Source organism: Sciurus vulgaris, assembly GCF_902686455.1.
Source record: "Sciurus vulgaris genome assembly, chromosome: 5".
NCBI classification, from domain to species: Eukaryota; Metazoa; Chordata; class Mammalia; order Rodentia; family Sciuridae; genus Sciurus; species Sciurus vulgaris.
In genome coordinates, this window is record NC_136465.1 from 148977081 (window position 1) to 148996375 (window position 19295).

Below are 19295 nucleotides of genomic sequence, written 5' to 3' on the forward strand. Positions count from 1 at the left end.
TGAATCTTCAACTTAAATGGGTTTGTTGGGGGTGTCGCTCAGTGGTAGAGTGCTTACCTAGCATGTGTGAGGCACTGGGTTCAATCCTTAGCACCACAAGAATATAAATAAATAAAATAAAAGTATTGTGTTCCATCTTCAACTAAAAAAAATTAAAGATGTATTGGGATGTAACCCCAGTGTAAGTCAAGGAGTATATTCAAATGCAAACTGATCATAATCATCACTGTAATCATACATTAGATCTGTTTGATAAGAATCTGTTTGATAAGATCTGTTTGTTAGGTATTACTAATCAGATTGTAATACCTAACAAAGGCTGAATCTTATAAGGCAGGGTTTATAATGGCAGAGTATATCCAAAAAAAGGAAAAGATCCACTGGGTCTAGGTTTTTGTGTCTGGCAGAGTCTACCTGGAAATGAGAAGAATGATACTCCAAGATTTGTCTACTGGCTGGACACTGATGACAGTGGCCAAGACTCTAAGTCATTCTTAAATGGACTTTAGCTTTGATAACTACCAAATAAGAAGACAAAACTAGCTAACTCATTAATCTTCTTCTATTATTATAAATCCAGCTCCTTTTGTTCTCTAAATCAATTTTTACCAAATCTGGCTAATTATTAGAATCGCCTGAAGAAATTATTCAAGATACTTTTTGGGTCTCTGCTTTCTGAGCTCCTGATTTGGCAGTTCTGGATAAAAGCCTGGAAATACAATACCAAATTGAAATGTCTCCAGTAATTAAAAAAACAGCCAAGTGTGGAAGCCACTGACCTAAATCAATGGCCATTCAATTAAAACACTGGGTCATGGGAAGCTGTTTGCTGGATATGCCATTCCAGTAGTTCAAAAGCAATCAATCCTATTCCAGATCCTCACCTTTCATTTGCATTTCTCCCTATAACTGGTTTTCATGAAAACAGGCCTGAGTTCATAGCCTTATCTCTACTTTACAAAATAAAGGCCTACCCTTTACTCAGGCTAAAATTTATTATAGTACATTACTCTAAAGACATATCCTCCTTTACTGATTATCAAATTACCATGTACCCAAAGGGCTTTCTCCATTACCTTGATTTATATACAATTTCTTACCAGGAGAAAATCATGGTTTGAGAAACAATAATGCTCCTGCTAAAGTTGTCCTAATCTCAAAACCCTCCACATATGCTGGATAATATGCTAAGGGAATTAAGGTTGCAGATGGAATTAAGTTTGCTAATCAACTCACCTTAAAACTGATAGATTGTCATGGATTATTAGGCCTAAAGTAATCAAAAGTATTAGAGGGTAAAAGAGAGCCAAGAAAAGAGACATGACAATGGGAGCAAGGTCAGATCATGTCACCCAAGAAATCAACTCTGAGTATGCAGAAGGAATGTAGCCCGCCAACACCTTAACCCAAAGATTATCTGTGTCAAGTTTGCAATTTACAGAACAGAATAATAAAGCAGAATTCTTGAGGTTATTTGGTCTGTGATAATTTGTTGTAGCAGTAATAGAAAACACACAGGATGGAATAATATGAATTCAAATGCATGGTAAAATGTGGTAGTAATTAAGAGAATGTTTATTGAAAATTTTGTTCTTCCATCTTTGGGCTATTGTTAAAGAATATATCACTATTTTTAAAATTTTCTCATTGGTACATTAAAATTGTACATAATAGCAGGAGTCATTGTGACACATTCATACATGTACATACTTTGTATATCATTTAGCCAACTTAATTCACCAGTACCCTTTTGCTCCCCTCCTCCTTCCCCAGATCCCCTTCTGTTTCTCTACTGTTCTTCCATCTATATTCATGAGATCCTCCCCCTTTATTTCCCTCAGTTTTCCTTCTAGCTTCCACATATAAGAGAAAACATACAACCCTTGACTTTCTGCATCTGGTTTATATGTTATGAATTTCCATCAATTTTCATGCAAATAGCATAATTTCATTCATTTATGACTGAATAAACATCCACTGCATATATACATCACATTTTCTTTATACATTCACGTTTTGATGGACACTTAGGATGGTTCCATAACTTGGCCATTGTGAACTATGCTGCTCTAAACATGGATATGGTGCATCATTATGGCAGGTTGACTGAAATTCATTTGGATAAATACTGAAGAAGTGATAGAGTTGAGTTGTTGGTGGTTCTGTCCCAGTCTTCTGAGACACCTCCACAATGATTACCATAATAGTTACACTAATTTACAGTCCCACCAACAGTATGAAAGTGTTCCCTTTCCCCCACATCCTCACCAGCATTTATTATTATTTGTATTCCTGATGACTGCCATTCTTACTAGAATAAGAAGAAAATTCAGTGTAGTTTTGGTTTACATTTCCTTCTTGAGTTAAGGTCTCATAATAGCAATGAAAAGAAAGGACTAGTAAATAACAGAAGGAAAAACATGAATTTAATAAGCATAAAGGTCTTAGTTTATTCTCAATATATATTCCCAAGATTCGTCATTAGCTATAAAGAAAATACTTAGTAAATATTTAAAACAGTAAATGTTAAAGTCACATTTTAAAAAGCTGAATTGCAATACAATTCACGTGTCATATAATTCATCATTTTAAGCATAAAATTCATTGTGTTTCCCCCAGTGGTTTTTAGTATATTAACAGAGTTGTGAAAACATCTCGATTGTCAATTTTAAAACATTTGATCACTTCAAAAAACGAATACACTCTGATTAGTAGTTACTTACCATTTTGCTCCCAACCCCACAGCTCTACAAAATTACCACTGTATTTCCTGTTTCTAAAGATTTGCCTATTCTGGATATCTTATTTAAATGGAATCATACAACATCTGATCTCTGGTGAATGTCTTCTTCCACTTACCATGTTTTCAAGATTCATCTATGCTATTGCAGAAAAGGGCACTTTATTCCTTTTTATATACAAATAACATTGCATTGTATGAATATACCACATTTTATCTATCAGACCATGGGCACTTGGGTTGTTTCTATTTTTTATCTATTACAATTACTGTTGAGGCCATTTGTGTACAATATAGATAAGTATTTTCGCAACTCTTGGATATGTATTAATGAATGAGTGAAATAGTTGGGACGTATGATGTCTCCACGTTCAACTTTTTGTAGAACTCTCACATGTTTTCCTAAGTAGCTGCACTGTACAATTTTACATGCCTACTGAAACCTATAAAGATTCCAATTTGTTCACATCCTTGTCAATACTTATCTTTAAAAAAAAATTAATCAAATCCTTCTAATATAAATTGTCATTTCATTTGGTTTTGCTTTACATTTCCGTAGAGGTTAATGATGATGATCATCTTATCATGTACTTACTGGCTATTTAAATATATTTTCTATGAATACATATGATTGAAATATTATTCAATACTTTGGCCATTTTGTATTGTAGTTGTCTTTATATTTTTCAGTTGTATGATTTTAGATACATGTCCTTTATCATATATAAATTGAAAAAATTTTCTCCCACTCTGTGGATTATTTTTTTCACTTTCTTGATGGTAGTCTTAAAACAATATTTTTAATTTTGAAATTCAATCCATTTTTTTCCTTTGGTTGCTTATCATTTTGGTGTCGTATCTCAGGAAGCTTTGTATAACCTAATATTTCTTGTAAGAGTTTTATAGTTTCATTTCTTGTTTTCATTCTTTGGTCCATTTAAGTTTTGTATATAATGTGAACAAAAAGGTTCAACTTAATTTTTTTGAGTGTAGCTGTACCCACTCAGAGTAGAGCTCGGTCACAATAAGTAGGAAGTGGTGAGAAGAAAAGGTTGTGGTTCATATTAATGTCACAGACTTGCTGTTCTTACTGAGATTTAGTAGGTTTTTAAAAATATTACATCATTTGCCAAATGCCCTTAGGACAATTTCTAGAGACTTAAATTTTTAATATCTAATTTTTACTAACTGGTTTATTTCATTGAGGAACAAGTTTGTGAACTCTTCACAACATCATTTTGAAAGTTATTCTTAGGTTCACAATTTTTTTAATTTTACACAGAATTATTTACAGGATTGCCAAACTATTCTTGACATCTTAGATAAAATCCAGGGATAAAACTTTTAAAGTGATTTTTTTTTCTGGATGAGAGTTGTTCTAGTAGATTTTTTAAAACCCCTGAAATCTTCCAATTAAAGTGAGGCATTATCTTATTTCAGCTTACAAAATGTTTACCATCTCTGTCTTAGCAAATATTAGAATAACATGTTAGTTCTGGGCGTTTGTTGTTAGAAATTACCTTAATCCACCTGTGTTGAAATAATAAAACACTTAATACTAAGTAATCTATAAACAACAAAAATCTATTTCTCACAGTCCTGGAGAATGGAAAGTCTAAGATCAAGATGCTGTCAGGTTTGGTATCTGGTGAGGATTCTGCTTCCAAGATGGCACCTGTTAGTGCATTGTCTTGAATGGGAACGGCTGTATGTCCTCACATGGCAGAAGACAGAGGACAAAATGGGCCTAACTCTGCGGGAAGCCTCTTATAAGGTCCTACATCCCATTCACGATGGAGGAGCCCTGCAGATCTAATCAGCTCCTAAAGGTCCCAACACTTAATATTATTGCATCAGACATGAAATTCCAACATCAGTTTTGGAGGTACACAAATATTCTAACCATAACATACTGCCCTGGGCTCCAAAATTTGATGTCTCTCTCATATATTAAAGATGCTATTGCGGGGGCACCTGGCTCTCCTTGCAGTGCTTGACAGAGTTCCACTCAAGGATGATTGCAGAGACTCATCCTAAAAGGATTGTAGCCAGATGTATGCCTCCCTAGCTTGGATGTTATTCTGTGGAGTTTTCCTAATAATATATTACTCACTTCAGTCTGAGGATCTTGCTAGAGGTGATGGGAATAATTCTACAAATTTCCAGAAAAACATCTCGGAGACAAAACACATGTTGAAACCCTGTGATGTTAATCTCACTACAGGAGAATGTTTTTATTATGTTAAAAATCAAACACTGCATTTACTGGCACAGCCAGAACCTGTTGGGGCACAGAAACTTATAGATAACAATGTTTCCCCAAGTTCTAAGCACAAAGCACCTCTCACAGTAGCTACTAGATATGGACTAGCTTATTTTATCAATGGCAAGCCCTGGTACCCCCCTAAATGCAAGCCCTTAGAGAAGGTAGACATAGATCTCCCCCTGTCTCCTACAGGGTGGTTTAATCCAGATGATGGTTGTGTTTATGTGTGGTGGTAAGGTAAAAAAATAAGGTTTCACAACATTCCTTTCTTCCTACAAAGAATATGTCACCCCTATAATAAATGTTGGTACATAATAACCATTGGGACCGCTGCCCTCCTGTAACCCTTAACTCAGCAATTTAGATATTAACCAGAAGGACCTAGTGAGATGGTCACATGACATTATTTGTCTATCGCTTTATTGCAAAAATAATAAAAATAGTCTTAGGTCATATAGAGTTTAGATATTAAGGAAATAAACATTGTATTAGCTCATTGACATAGTTAGATATTCTTAAAATAATTGTGATTAAGTAAGGATAATCTGTAAGGTTACTGTTTTCTCATAATCTTTCGGTAAAAACAATTTCTGCCTATGCTTTGGAAACTTCTTTGATTAATCATAAGCCTGTCATCAAAGCCTGAAGAAAAATGTATATAAACCCAGCCTTCCCCAGAATAAAGAGGGATTGACTGCACCAGAACTAAGAGTCTGTGTCTTTCATTCTCCATCCATTGCCGACGCTGTCTCCCGCATCCCGTTTACCAGTGTGGAACCCATGAACTCCTGCTATTTCCATCCTTGTAGCCCCTGGAATCTTAACTCATTCATCATCAACTCAAAAGTCTAAAAGTTGAGCTTTATTTAAATATGTAAATCAGATATCTCTCTCCAACTGTGAGCCTGTAAAATCAAACAAGCTCTATACTTCCAAAGTATAATAGTAGACAGGTACGTGACAGACATTCCTATGGAAGGAATTAGATAACAAGAAACCGGTAATACATCCCAAGTAAATAAATCCAACAAGGAAAACAACATTGAATCTCCTTTGAATCTATGTTCTACCTTCTACATCCTGGGTTGGGTGTATATCACCAAGATCCCTTTTTTCCCCTATACCCACAGCTTTACCAGACACAACCCAACTAGCAACTTTCAAAGGTTCCAACCTTTGAGACACATTGCAATGTTGCACATTGCAGGGTCTGCAGTTTGGGGGTCTCAGGGCTGGTCCCACTCTATAGCTCCACTAGGTGTCCACTAGGCACTACCCTTTGGGAGCTTTCTATGGTGGTCTTGCCCCCATGGATGAATAAGGCATTACCCTAGTGGGAGCTTTCTTCCATAGCCCAGTTTGTCTGGTACCCTCTGAAGCATTCTCTGAAATTCACATGGCCACTACCAAGGCTTATGGCTGGCTCCTTTAAGAAGGGCAGCCTGAGCTGTATCTAGGCCTGCTTGCTTCATACTTGGGGTGGCTGAGGAATACTACATTCAAATCTAGAGAGCAGAGACTTGAGTTGTCACAGAGTAGCAAATGCTGAGATCCCATGGGTACCCAAAGCCCTTCCCTCAGTTCTTGGGACTCCAGGCATGTGCTAATAGATAACATTGACAATTGTTCAGATAAATAGCATCTGGCTTCCTTCTATCCATACTAATCTCCTGATGAAATGATGCTTGACCACAGCCTTACTACATTCTCCTGAACATACTTTTTCAACTTTGCCAGGCTGAGAACTTTCCAAATCTTTAACGTCTGCTTCCTATTAATTATAAGTTCCATTTTTATCTCATCTCATATTTTATTTAAAACAATTAAGCCCTGCAGCACTTTGCTTAGATACATTTTCTCCCAAATATCCTAGTTAAGCGCTCTTAATTCCTTCTACCAAGTTGTACTGCATGGCTGCTATTCAGTCAAATTCTTTCCAACTTTACACAAGGATGGTTTTTCCTCCATTCTTCAGTAAGTTATTCCTCATTTTCATCTTAGACCTCATCAGAATGGAGTCATCCATACCTTTGTCAGTGTTACAATAATGATTACTTGGCACTTAAAAAATGTCTAAGAAGATTTAGTCTATATAGTTCTCCTCTTCTTCTGAGTCCTCACCAGAATCGCCGTAAGTGCCATTTACAGCAATATAGACTTTTCTCATATTTATTTCAGAACGCTTCCAGCTTCTACCAGATTCAAAGTCATTCTCTTTCCTCTTACCCAGTTCCAAAGTCATTCTCATATTTTTAGATATTTGTTACAGAAACACTTTACATCTCAGTACCCATTTTTGTCTTTATCTGTTTTTGAGTTTACTCAGTAAAAATGGGGCATATAAATTAATCATGGTACATTCATTCACTGTTCATCTCTATAACCCAATTACAAATCAAGTGTCCATCTATGCAGGGGTCAGCTTCCAGCTATCCATTCTGTTTTATTTGTTCATACATTGATCCTTAGTACTGTGTTATCTTTGTCTCCTTCACTTCATAGGTCTTCATATCTAGTTGAACAAATTCTATCATTCTGCTCTACATCAAGCATGTTTAGACTACTCTTCACTCTTTACATTTCAATTTTAGAACCTGTATGAATTTTGTTTGAGACTTTTATTTTAAAATAGAATATAGATACTAAATCATTATAGTAATTTATGTTTTTATTGAATAGTATTATTTAAATTCTATATATTTAAGGGTTATGATGCGATTATTTGACACATTATATGGTATATAATAATCAAATCAGTATAGCTAGCATTTCCATCAAAAGATTTTTAAATCTTTAATAATAATTATACATATTTATGTGGTAAAATGTGATATTTTAATACATGTATACAAAGTACACTGATCAAATCACCATAATTAAAATTTCCATATCCTTACTTTATATTTGGAGATTTTTTAAGCTTCTTTTCTAGTTTTATTATGTTAATTTAAATGTCATTGGATGAATTTAAGAGAGTGATGAAACTTATTTTTAAATATCAGTACCATAAAATGCTGGAAATTACATTATTTGCAATCATTAAAAAGTTGAACCAAAAATGTTAGGGGATAGTTCATAAGAAATAAAGATCAGTGCACATTACTTTTTCATTCATTGTATTAAAATATACATCAGAAGGAGAAAGAGATAGACTTGAAAAGAGCACAGTTAAAAGAAAATATTTAATTAGAAATATGAATATAAAATTCATTGGTTGAATTGGATTCATCACTTGATTATACTTGGTAATTAAGTAATGAAATAAAATTTCAGATGCTGCTGGTTAAGTTTGCCTTTCTAACAATGGTCTGCTAAGAATCTGACACATACCATTATGTGTTTTTTGATTTGCAATAATTTTCTAGAAAATATCAATGGTCTTTACATTTAGGAATTATTATAATGCACTTTCCATGAGTTTACATAAATACACAACTTTTGTCATCTTGATTTACCCAAAACATAGTTTAATGAGACTCAGATCAATTTTGATGTGATCAGCTATATTTCATAAAACACTTTTGAAAACAATATATTTGTAGTATTATGTAATAAGCATTTGTTATTTTTTGCTTACCCTGTAGTCATTACTTCCTTCATTTTACATAAAAGATGTCAGTTTTCCTTAGGGGAATCACCTTTTTCTCCTTTCCAATCTCATTTAGTTTGAATAACGATGGCCTTCTTGACCCCAGAAATTAGCTGTTCCTCTGTCCTGAATAATTGTTAGGGATGAGCATGCTTTTCACATCAGTAGATGAGATTTGATATTAAGTCTTTAGCTGGTAAAAGATATCTTCTACGATTGCTAATTTAAAATGATGATGATAATGATGATAATATAAAATACTCTTTGCTGAGAGTCCTAAACTATTAGGTATGAATCCATTCTCTAATACAATTCCATTACATGGGTACTATTATTTCTATCACACAGAAGGAAAACCTGGGCTACAGAGATTAAGTTACCCAAGGTTACATTGGAAAGCATATGGCAGGTTGAGATTTTAACCCCATCTGAGTGAGAGTCAGTGTTTCTAATCTTTGCTTATTCTGTCGGCAGGTTCTAAGTCTGGAGCTTCTGGGGCAACTAAGGTATATGGAGGAAGCCAAGTAGCTCACCCTGCATCCAAGGTCAGCTCTGACCATGTTTTCCTTAAATTGAATTGAGTTGTTTTCTCTTCGTACAACAGTAGTGTGCTAACGTGAGCTCAGATCAGTATGTGAGAACCTATTTTTAATTTTTTGTTGTTATTGTTCTGGAGATTAAACCCAAGGGCACCTAATCATGGAACTATATCCTCAGCACTTTTTATTTTTTATTTTGAGACAAGGGGTCTTTATTAAGTTTCTCAGGACCTCACTAAATTGCTGAGGCTCGTTTTGGACTTGTGATCCTCCTACATCAGCCTCCCAAGCCACCGGTATTATGGAAGCATGTGACCATGCCCAGCTTGTTAATTTTTCATCAATACTGTGGCTAACTTATGTCGCATTGGTAGCATGAAATTGGGCATAGTATAAATATTTGTTCCTTGGTAATTGGTAGATACTATAAGCCAGGACTATTTTGTTTTTTATTTAATTTTTAGGATGGGAGCAAGGTTGGGTAAGAAGAACCAGTTGTTAAACATTTAGTGGTACCCAATAGCTTGTAACAAAGAAAGCTTCAATTAGTACATATGAAAGACTACTATATATCACGACGGGACATTTCAAACATGAACTACTTCTGTGCTTATCAATTTTCAAAACAAATTATTTTAAAGTAGATATCATGTACACTGCCATTATAGTACAGTATTTTCTGGTATAAATTGCCTCCACAGGTAAAAAACTGCAATGCAAAACAAGTTTTAAGAACCATTGCATAACTAAGTCAATTATTTTAGCTAAATAAATTGCTCTTTTTCAAGTCTGGAAATTGGTCATTATCATTCCTTTGTGCTTGAAAGAGTAAAAATGGTGCTAATTTTTGTAAAATTTGCAGAGCAGAGACTCTTAATTCTTTTTCTTCACTTTTCACTAATTCTTTAGGAAACTCCACATAGACTAATTAGGTTGTGGCAATAGATTTGAAAATGTACTGATTATCTTTGCATATTCTTGTAAAAAGTAGTCTTATTTAAATCTTAATTATAAAAACAAAAAATAATAAAAAAATCCTAAAGCTATTCTGCAAAGAAACTGGCTTGAACTCTTTTGAAAAGTCAATAACCTGAAAGGGGAAAAAAAATCTACGACTGTTTTAAGAATAGCTGGTCTATCAGAGCACACTAATCTCTAATGTATACCATGGAAGAAAGAATAAGCACTTACTATGTTTGCAAAGAAAATACAAAAGGTACTCAAATTCCTAGGGAATTTTTGTAATTGTAGTAAATATTTACTGAGCTATGTTTTCATAGCATTCTCAGTAGGTTTGGTAGCTATTTGCTTTTAAACTCTGAAATGATAACCAGAGAAATCAGAATGTTTCTTGAAGATCTTTGCTTTAGCAACATTTAAATCTCTCTCAAAAGAGTCTAAAACCTTTTTAAATTCACTAGCAGGTTAAGTTTAAAATGCAAAAAGTCTAGTTGGTTGTTTGATATCCCCAGACCAAAAAAAAAAAAAAAAAAAATCAAAACAAGCAAGAGTCCTAATAATTGCACTAAGTGCTTAGAGATAATATGCAAAGGCAAATCAACTAATGAAAAATTGCTTTTGGCAAGCACCTTGCACTGGAAGAGTACAGCTGATATTTAGATAGTACTACTGGGGTGGCTCCAACTCACCCACTTGATATGGATTACATGATAAGTCTTAATTCACAAGCAGAGGGAGGTTCTAGAAATTTTCACAGGTTGCATGTTCAAGCACCTAAAATTTTTCTTATTTTAACCCAACACAAATAGTACAGATAGCACAATGCTTTCTATATGCTGATACTTAAGTTGTGTTTCGATGCCACATAATTTGTAATAACCCACTTTTGTGTAGTCTACTAAAAATGTAGTAAATATGTGTAGTCCAGGAGAGTAGAGATGAGCTGGGGGAATACCATGTAGCATGACTGGAAGTCAGCATTATGAATTCATTTGAGGTTTTAGAAAGAAGTGCCAGAGAACAATCTGAAATTGGCAGTGAGAACCAAGGAAATCTCTCATCTCATCTCTAGTTCAGTGGTATTTTAGGGTTGGGAGAAAAGACAGTACTACAGAAAAGCAGGGTCCTCAGAGGAAAATCTTTCTTTTAAAAAATTAATTTATTAATTTATTAACTTTTTTATTTATTACTTCCTGCACTGGGGATTGATCCAGGGGCACTCTTCCACTGCACTACATCCCTGGCCCTTTTTAGTATTTGTTTCGAGACAGAGTCTCCTTAAGTTTCCCAAGCTACCCTCGCATTTGTGATCCTCTTGCCTCAGCCTTCCAAGTTCCTGGGATCAGAGGTGCACACCACTGTGACTGGTGAAAAACATTCTCACAACAGAGAAGGCAAATAAAAGAAAATTCAGAGAAGAAATAGTTATTTCTGTTGATAATGGAAGGTTGGGGAGGTGTGAGTGAAAAGGACAGGAGAGGAAAAGAAGAGAGTCACTCAAGAGAAGGAGTCTCTTGTATTGCCAGTTTCTTCATGACATAAGCAGAAATAAAAGAGAATGCATTCCTGGTGAACTCAAAACACTTAAGTGGAGATGAGGAAGGTGAGTTGGAGAGTAAGGTGAGTGTATGGGGTTCCCTTGTCCCCAGCAGATCAAGTCTAGGAGGTTTGGGGAAGGAGGGTACTATTAACCTATGGGTCCCCTTGTGCTCCTCTCATAATGAGTAGAATGCTTAGGGAAGGGCTTGGTTCCAGTGCATGGATCTGGATTTGACCTCTTGACACTTCAAAAGTGTCAGGCTAAGCTTTGACACCTGTTGAAGAAATTGAGACTTCCAGAAAAAAAACAAGTTATTATCTTCAAATTTCAGATTCTATTTCTAATAAATTAGAATAATAAAACATATCCCTACAGCATTTAGCCCAGGGCATCCCTTATGGTGGGGAGTCCAATAATTGTCAATTATACAAACATTCTACCCTTCCTCTGCCCAGGGATACAATGTTTTATTTTAGTTCTAAAAAAGCTAGTTTGAGAATAGTAATTTTCTCCCTAGACTAGTAGAGAGTCAACCACTAACTACATATAAAGAACTTAATACATTTTCATAAAGAAAAATTATGTCACATGTAAATTAATGAGGTCAAGTTAATTACTTAATTAGGTGAAATAACTTCCATCCCAGTAGGTTACCTAACAGTGGTCATCTATCCATCCCCCATCTATCAAACATCCAGTTTGACTGAGCATCTTTGCTCCAGAAACTGTGCAAATCAGTGGTAAGGAAACCAGTTATGACTCCCATTCTGTGATGTTCAGAATCTAGTGAGGAAGAGAAACATTGATCAGGTATTACATGTATGATGTGTACTCTGAGGTTAGAGGTTTCCAAAAGTGCACAACAAAAGAATCTAAGTTTTAGTTATTCATTTGATGAGGATTATCTAAAGCCAACATTTCAAATCCCAAAAGACCAATTTCTAGAGCTACTCCATTCAAGAAATTGGGTAGCCCAAGCAGGAGAGTGAAATGTCAAGGAAATCTTGACAGCTCCAACTTCTTCAGCAAGGTTCTTGCCATTTACTGCTTCTGGGTATGATGTCTTCTATTTCCCTTCCAGAAACTATTTTTTAGTTTGCCAGAAAGTAGTCTCAACATAATTTAGTTGAATTGAACCCTGGCTTTTGTAGCAATGGGATTATATTTGCTCCACTGTTGCAGCCTTAGGAAGAACAACAGCAGATGGCCACTCTACTAGAAGCTGAAGTGTTAACCCAAGTCAGGTCCTTGCTGTCCCCACTCATGAGACAGGTTTCTGCCATTCTTAGGAGGTATCCATGAAGCTATTACCTCTGGTTTGGCTCTGATGTTTGATGCTTTGCAGAGACTATCACCTGCTTAGTAAAATCAGTAGCCATTTCATTTTTCAGATGGATGTGATCTGTTTTCAACATACACAAAGTTCAACTTGCTCTTTGTTATCTTCATCTTTTAGTAACCTACTAGCTTATACTACTAAACTTCATCTCATGATTCTTTTATTTTTTTTAATTTTTATTTATTTATTTTTTACAATCTGCATTTTGATTTATTGTATACAAATGGGTACATCATTTTGTTTCTATGGTTGTAAACGATATAGATTCATACCATTCATGTAATCATACATGTATATAGGGTAATGATGTCTGTCTCATTCCACCATTTTTCATACTCCCTCCCTCTCATTTCCCCCTACATAATCTAAAGTTTCTCCGTTCTTCTCTCACCCCCCAGAGAGCACTCATTTCCAAAATTTACAAAACTTACAAAGCTTTACACCAAAAATACAAAGAACCCAATCAATAAATGGGCCAAGGAACTGGACAGACACTTTACAGAAGAAGACATACAGGCAATTACTAAATATATGAAAAAGTGTTCAACATCTCTAGTAATTACAGAAATGAAAATTAAACCAACTCTAAGATTTCATCTTACTCCAATTAGAATGGCTATTATCAAGAACACAAACAATAACAGATGTTGCTGTGGATGTGGGGAAAAAGGCACACTTTTACATTGCTGGTGGAGTTTCAAATTTGTACAGCCACTCTGGAAAGCAGTGTGGAGAATTCTCAGAAAACTTGGAGTGGATCCACTTTTTGACCCAGTTAGCCCACTCCTTGATTTATACCCAGAGGACTTGAAATTAGCATACTACAGTAGTGCAGCCACATCAATGTTTATAGCAGCTCAATTCTCAATTGCTAGATTGTGGAACCAACCTAGATGCCCTTCAACAGATAAATGGATAAAGAAACTGTGGAATATATACACAATGGAATATTATTCAGCCATAAAGAGTAATAATATTATGGCATTTGCAGAGAAATGGCATTTGCACTTAGCATGGAGAACATCATACTAAGTGAAATAAGCCAACCCCAAAAAATCAAAGCCTGAATGTTTTCCCTGATGAGTAGATAATGACATCTCATGATTCTTGATAGAATCATCCCAAAGCATCCATTAGTTACTGAATTACATTGCTCACCTTGTTGTACTTTTATGTGTTATTCTACGGTGCTACTACAAAATCAAATTATTATATGGTATGTCCAGGTTGTTAAAATACATATATACTCACTGCTACTTGGTGGCAGAAATAATCCATTGATATTTCGAGGTTTGCTATGATAAAAGATACAACTGATCTTCACACAACCAAGAGGCTGTGTTTCCCAGAAGCATGAAATGCTGCAATTTTGCTAGACAAAGAAAATGGGGCGGGGGGCGGGGAACATAAGGATTAGATGCCATGTTCACAATAAATACAATGTGCGACAACACAACACAATGTGACAAAATAACTGCAATTAGTGATTTAGTATCGTGTTTTCCCTGGCCTTCAGCTCTGCTATTTAAAAGATGCAATATTTCCAATATTTCCAATTTTTCCCAGAATATAAGTTAAACAATTAAATAGTGGAAGGAAGAACCATTTGTTTTCTATTCAGTTGTCAAAGCCTAATTTAACATTATCAAAAGGAGATGCTTTTAACACAAATGATGATACTGAGTAATTTTACCTGCATTTCCATGTGTCTAAATCTGCAAAGTGGATCTAAACATTTTCTCTCTCTCCATAATGAGCACACAGTGTCACTGCCAAGGGCCTCTTCACAGTGTCGAAATCGGCACTGGGAACCCTAAAAAGAAAAAGTAAACAGTGTAGAAAACTCAACACATTAAATAGTAAATTCTGTTAGTGTTTAACAAGATCTGGTTGCTAATTATTAAAGAAATTATGAGTGTATCAAAATAGAAGTACTAAAAAAAATACTATCAACACAACTCTGCCTTTTAGCCAATGGGTCTATCTTTAGTGAGAAAGTGATAAGAAAATCTAATGATTCATTCGATAGTACAACATGTCACAATTTGCTCACAGAATGCTACTTTGGTTGTCAGTTAACCACAGAATCCACTGTTGAACAGAGAATAGAGATAGGAGACCAGTGATACCCTTGACTACCATCCAATGATTGAACAAACTAAGAAAACCAGACAGATATTTTTGGAATCACTATGTTATAACTGTGGAGATAATCACTATCAATCAATCTTTTTTCAGATCATCTGTTTTGTTAATCTATGACAGCACTGTTAAGTGTGTTTATATGGATAAAGTGAAAGGAGTTTAAACTCTGTTATTGTGAAATGTTAAATAATTGCCACTTTACGCTGCATAATATGTATGCTTTATGACCTTAGCCTACAAAGAGTTGCCTGTACATATATATACTGGCATTTTTATGTAAGAACAAAAGCAGATGTAGATTATTTAAATGGGCTGCTCTTACTGTTTTTAATTCTATGTTCTTGTATACACAGATCCACAGTTGCAAAAAAACTTCAGGCCACTGTCTTGAGGGCAGAGAGGTGACATATAAAAAAATTCCATTAAATTCTTCCCTCTTTTGACACATGCTCCTGGTTGTTTCTTATCTTTTAATTCCCCTCTATTTTTGGCTTCAGTCTCTTTCCCTTTTAAAAGAATAGTGTGCAGAAATTTGGGGGTTAGATAAGCTGGTATCTGAAATCCCTGGTTTTACTACTTGCCCATAGTCACAAAGAAAAATATGCATCCTCTCTGTGGTCAATTTCCTCATTTGTAAAAAAAAGAAGAGAATAAAATACCTTTCACCTAGGATAGATATAAAGATTATGTGACATAAGGTATTGTGGTTGCCATATTTTATAATCATTTATTGAGGACTTAAAACCCATCAGTCTCTGTGCTAAGTACTTGGTAATAAGCAGAGATAAAGAGAAACCTCTTTGCCAACCTGAAACATAAATTCTATTATTACTTATCATCCCAGAACATAATCTGAAGGTAAATGAAGAGAGAAGTAAATTTAATTCCTGTGGTGAAAAAGACTGACTTCATTCGGGTTTCCTAGCAGAGATAAACATGTTAAACTAAACAATCTTCTCTTTCATTGGGTTCAGACTATCACAAACAGGAAGTCCCCAACATCAGGTTTCTGTATCTATTTGGTTTTATTGAGATCCATTAATCCTATCCTCAAATTTACCCCATTTAACTTAACAATTTTTATATTTGCCTGTTTTCTTCATAATATATTCCCTTTTTCCATAATATCTAATGATTTGTTGATACTTGTTCTTTTAACAGGGGAAAAGTCAGTAATTGTGTTAACGAATTTCAAGTAGAGAAGCAGGTTTATTATGCTAAGTAAATTCAACTCTTTGAATTTATATGACTGGATCACATTTAAACAAAGCAATATGCTATAGTGTGTAATGTGATATTAGGAACCCGATGTCTCAAGGAGCCATAATGTAGTAAAAGTATCATATAAAGACTGAAAAGTCAAAGGCATGTAACTGACACATATAAGGGTAATTTTAAACGAATAATAACTTTTAAATTATTCCAGATTCCCCAGAGAAATTCAGTATGCCAAAATACATCATAAACTTTTACTTCAAAATTTAAGTATATAAAATATCTTGTGGGAAAACAGTACATTTTGATTCAGCCATGCAAATTATTGCCATATCTTCATTTTACTTAAAAGCTTAAGCATGTGAAGGACTGTAAATTGTACAATATTTACCTTTATGCATGTGGAATTAAAAAAGAAATAGCAGTCATTCCCAACTTCTGCCATTTTCAACTCTCTTGCTGCTAATCCAATGATTGTTTATATATATAAATATATAAGAATTGCAGAAATGAAAATATAAGAACTATCAGTGTGTAAGGGGGGAAAAGAATTTCTTTTCCACAGTTTTTCAGGCTATCAGTAGTATTTCTTTAAAATTGACCTCCTGTTGATAGTACATTACACAATAGATAATTCTTAAATAAACTTAAATTAGAAGATACCTTCTCTAGCTTTGCAGAAATGTTGAAAGTGGTTGCTAGTAAGCACACAAACTCAAACTTCCAGAATTTTCCCCACTGTTACCTAATCCATTGTTTGCTCATCATAAATGACCTCATCTTTAACTGTAGGCTAGTTTACTTGCAGGCTACTTCCCTTACTCAATTCTGGTTTCTTAACCCCAAAAGACTAGTAAAAACAAATTTGTATATTTTATTTTTCAATGTTCTGATTGAATATGAAACATAGTTTATACTTTCACTTTTAAAAGTAGTGTAAATATCTCACAAGTAAATAGTTATTTCTAAACCCTTTTCTTTATATTGTGTGGAAACAGAACTAAAATTTTTAAATAGAATATGTAAATATGCTGTTCATATTCCAAGAAAATAAATACAATTATTTAAATATGTACTTGCTGCTATTCACTGGTTTGGGAATAAAATCATATTCATGTTGTGTTACATTAGCAGGTATCTGAAAATAAATTGGACCAATTATTCATTCTGTAGCTTTATCTCATTTCTTATTTATCATAAAAGAAATAGTTTCTTCCTACAACAAAGTTTCAAGAGAGAATGAAAATTTTGAAAATTGGTTGAAAGCAACATGAAGTACTCTGATTCATAGAATGAAACATTTCAATCAGCAGTTACTGAAATCATCACGCTACTGTCTTTACTAAAAGAATCAGAACCTGGCAGAAATCAATAAAAATTTTCATCATAGGCAACTTAGAGATGCCCGTGGAGATGGCAGATCACAGTAGATTAAAACTGCAATATCATTTTAATTGGAAATTTAAAAGATTATGACAAATATGAATTTCCACTTTGGTTATGTAAAATAGGCAAGGTTGGTATGAACCTTTTTGATACAACGTTTTAAAAATAAAAATCTAGAAACAAAATAATCTAATATTTAAAACAGTCGTTTGTCTAAAACTGTGATAAAAAATAAAATAATGAAAAAAAACTAGATAGTACTAGAAGTAAATAAAGAGTGAATAAAGATTTGGCTAAACCCTTTGAAAATATTTGCAAAGATATATAGAAAAATATATATTGACTTTTATTAGTCCTCCTAATTCTCGAACAACAAATATTCATCTTAAGTACACAGACTACTGGAAGAAAAATCATTAAGTAGCAAAATCTGTATCTACTTTTGAATTTGGAGTTTCACTGGACTCTTTTCAAATACTATTACCAACACCACTAGTGCATGATTACATGATTTTAAATAGGTGGAAAAGATGAAAAAAATGTTTTTACCTCTTGAAATTAGGTGTGAAGAGCCACATTCCATTAGATACAGCAAAGGAGGTCAAATCTGTATAGGGATTTGTTTATTTCATTGCAGAACACATTAATTTGATCTGGTAGTCTTTAGGATACCTGGAGCCTTACCTTCTCCTTTTAAAAATTTTCTCTTCTTCTGCTTCATTATTTTTTTCTTTCTTCACTTCTATTCTTTTCTGTTGCAAATTTTCTTTATAGAAAGCTATTGTCCTATGCATGCGAATTTTTACTACCTGTAGTGAAAAGTGATAAGAACTTTATCTTCTCAACTAGGAGTAAAACTGAAAATTCTTATGCAATTTCTGTTGGTGAAAGTAGAATCACATTGAGTGTCCTTCTTGATGCATGTTAGAGCACTGACACATCAGTCAGAGATAAAAATCTTTCTTCCAATTTGTAATCCTGTAATACCACTTTCTGTGACTGGTAGCAACTCCTAGTTTGCTCATGGAGAGTGTAAGAAGCAGGTGAAGCTGATGACTGTTACCCATTATAGTAGGTGTCTGCTTTAGAACTGTGACTTGATCCTTTGGCTCTTTCTCTGTTTTAGACTCTTGTGTTTTTACCAGACTTTGCTCCAGATGCAGATAAAACTAAAGTACTGGAAACTGTTTCATGAAAGGCGGTTAGCTTTGCTTCTACTATTCAAAGAGCAAGTAGAATGTTTTGAAAGATTATATTTTCTCAGAAAAAAACAGAATGTTGCACCTAGAAGATTCTGTGGCAGTTTGAGAAATGACAGTTGCTAGTTGTGAAGGTTATTTAATTGCCTCTTCCAGACTCATAAGGTAAGTAATAAACTGCTTTTTAGGATTCCTCTGGAAGAAATAAGTCACAGGTGCCCAATTCTAAAATGCTAAGAAGTGTCTTGTTCCAACATCACACAGTCACCTTCATATTTTCTTTTCTAATTTTTTTTTTTTTTTTTTAATTTGGGGGTGGTGGTTGTGTTTTCCTAGGAGAAAATAAGAAGAAACACTTTGAAATGGCAAATCTTTTC

At 34.3% G+C, this 19295-nt stretch overlaps 1 protein-coding gene across 3 annotated transcripts in view; it reads right to left on the reverse strand.

Moving 5' to 3' along the window:
- LOC306662053 (uncharacterized protein C12orf50 homolog) overlaps positions 1-18718 on the reverse strand; it is a 35906-nt gene extending 17188 nt beyond the window's left edge. For all 3 annotated transcript variants that reach the window (XM_079141535.1, XM_079141534.1, XM_079141533.1), the window contains exons 1-3: positions 18269-18718; positions 14667-14786; positions 14225-14345 (exon numbers count right to left, since the gene is read on the reverse strand). In XM_079141535.1, coding sequence (XP_078997661.1) covers positions 14225-14345; positions 14667-14678 — 133 coding nt within the window. In that variant the 5' untranslated portion in view covers positions 14679-14786; positions 18269-18718. The remainder of the gene's footprint in view (positions 1-14224; positions 14346-14666; positions 14787-18268) is intronic.
- Between the last annotated feature and the right edge of the window lie 577 nt (positions 18719-19295).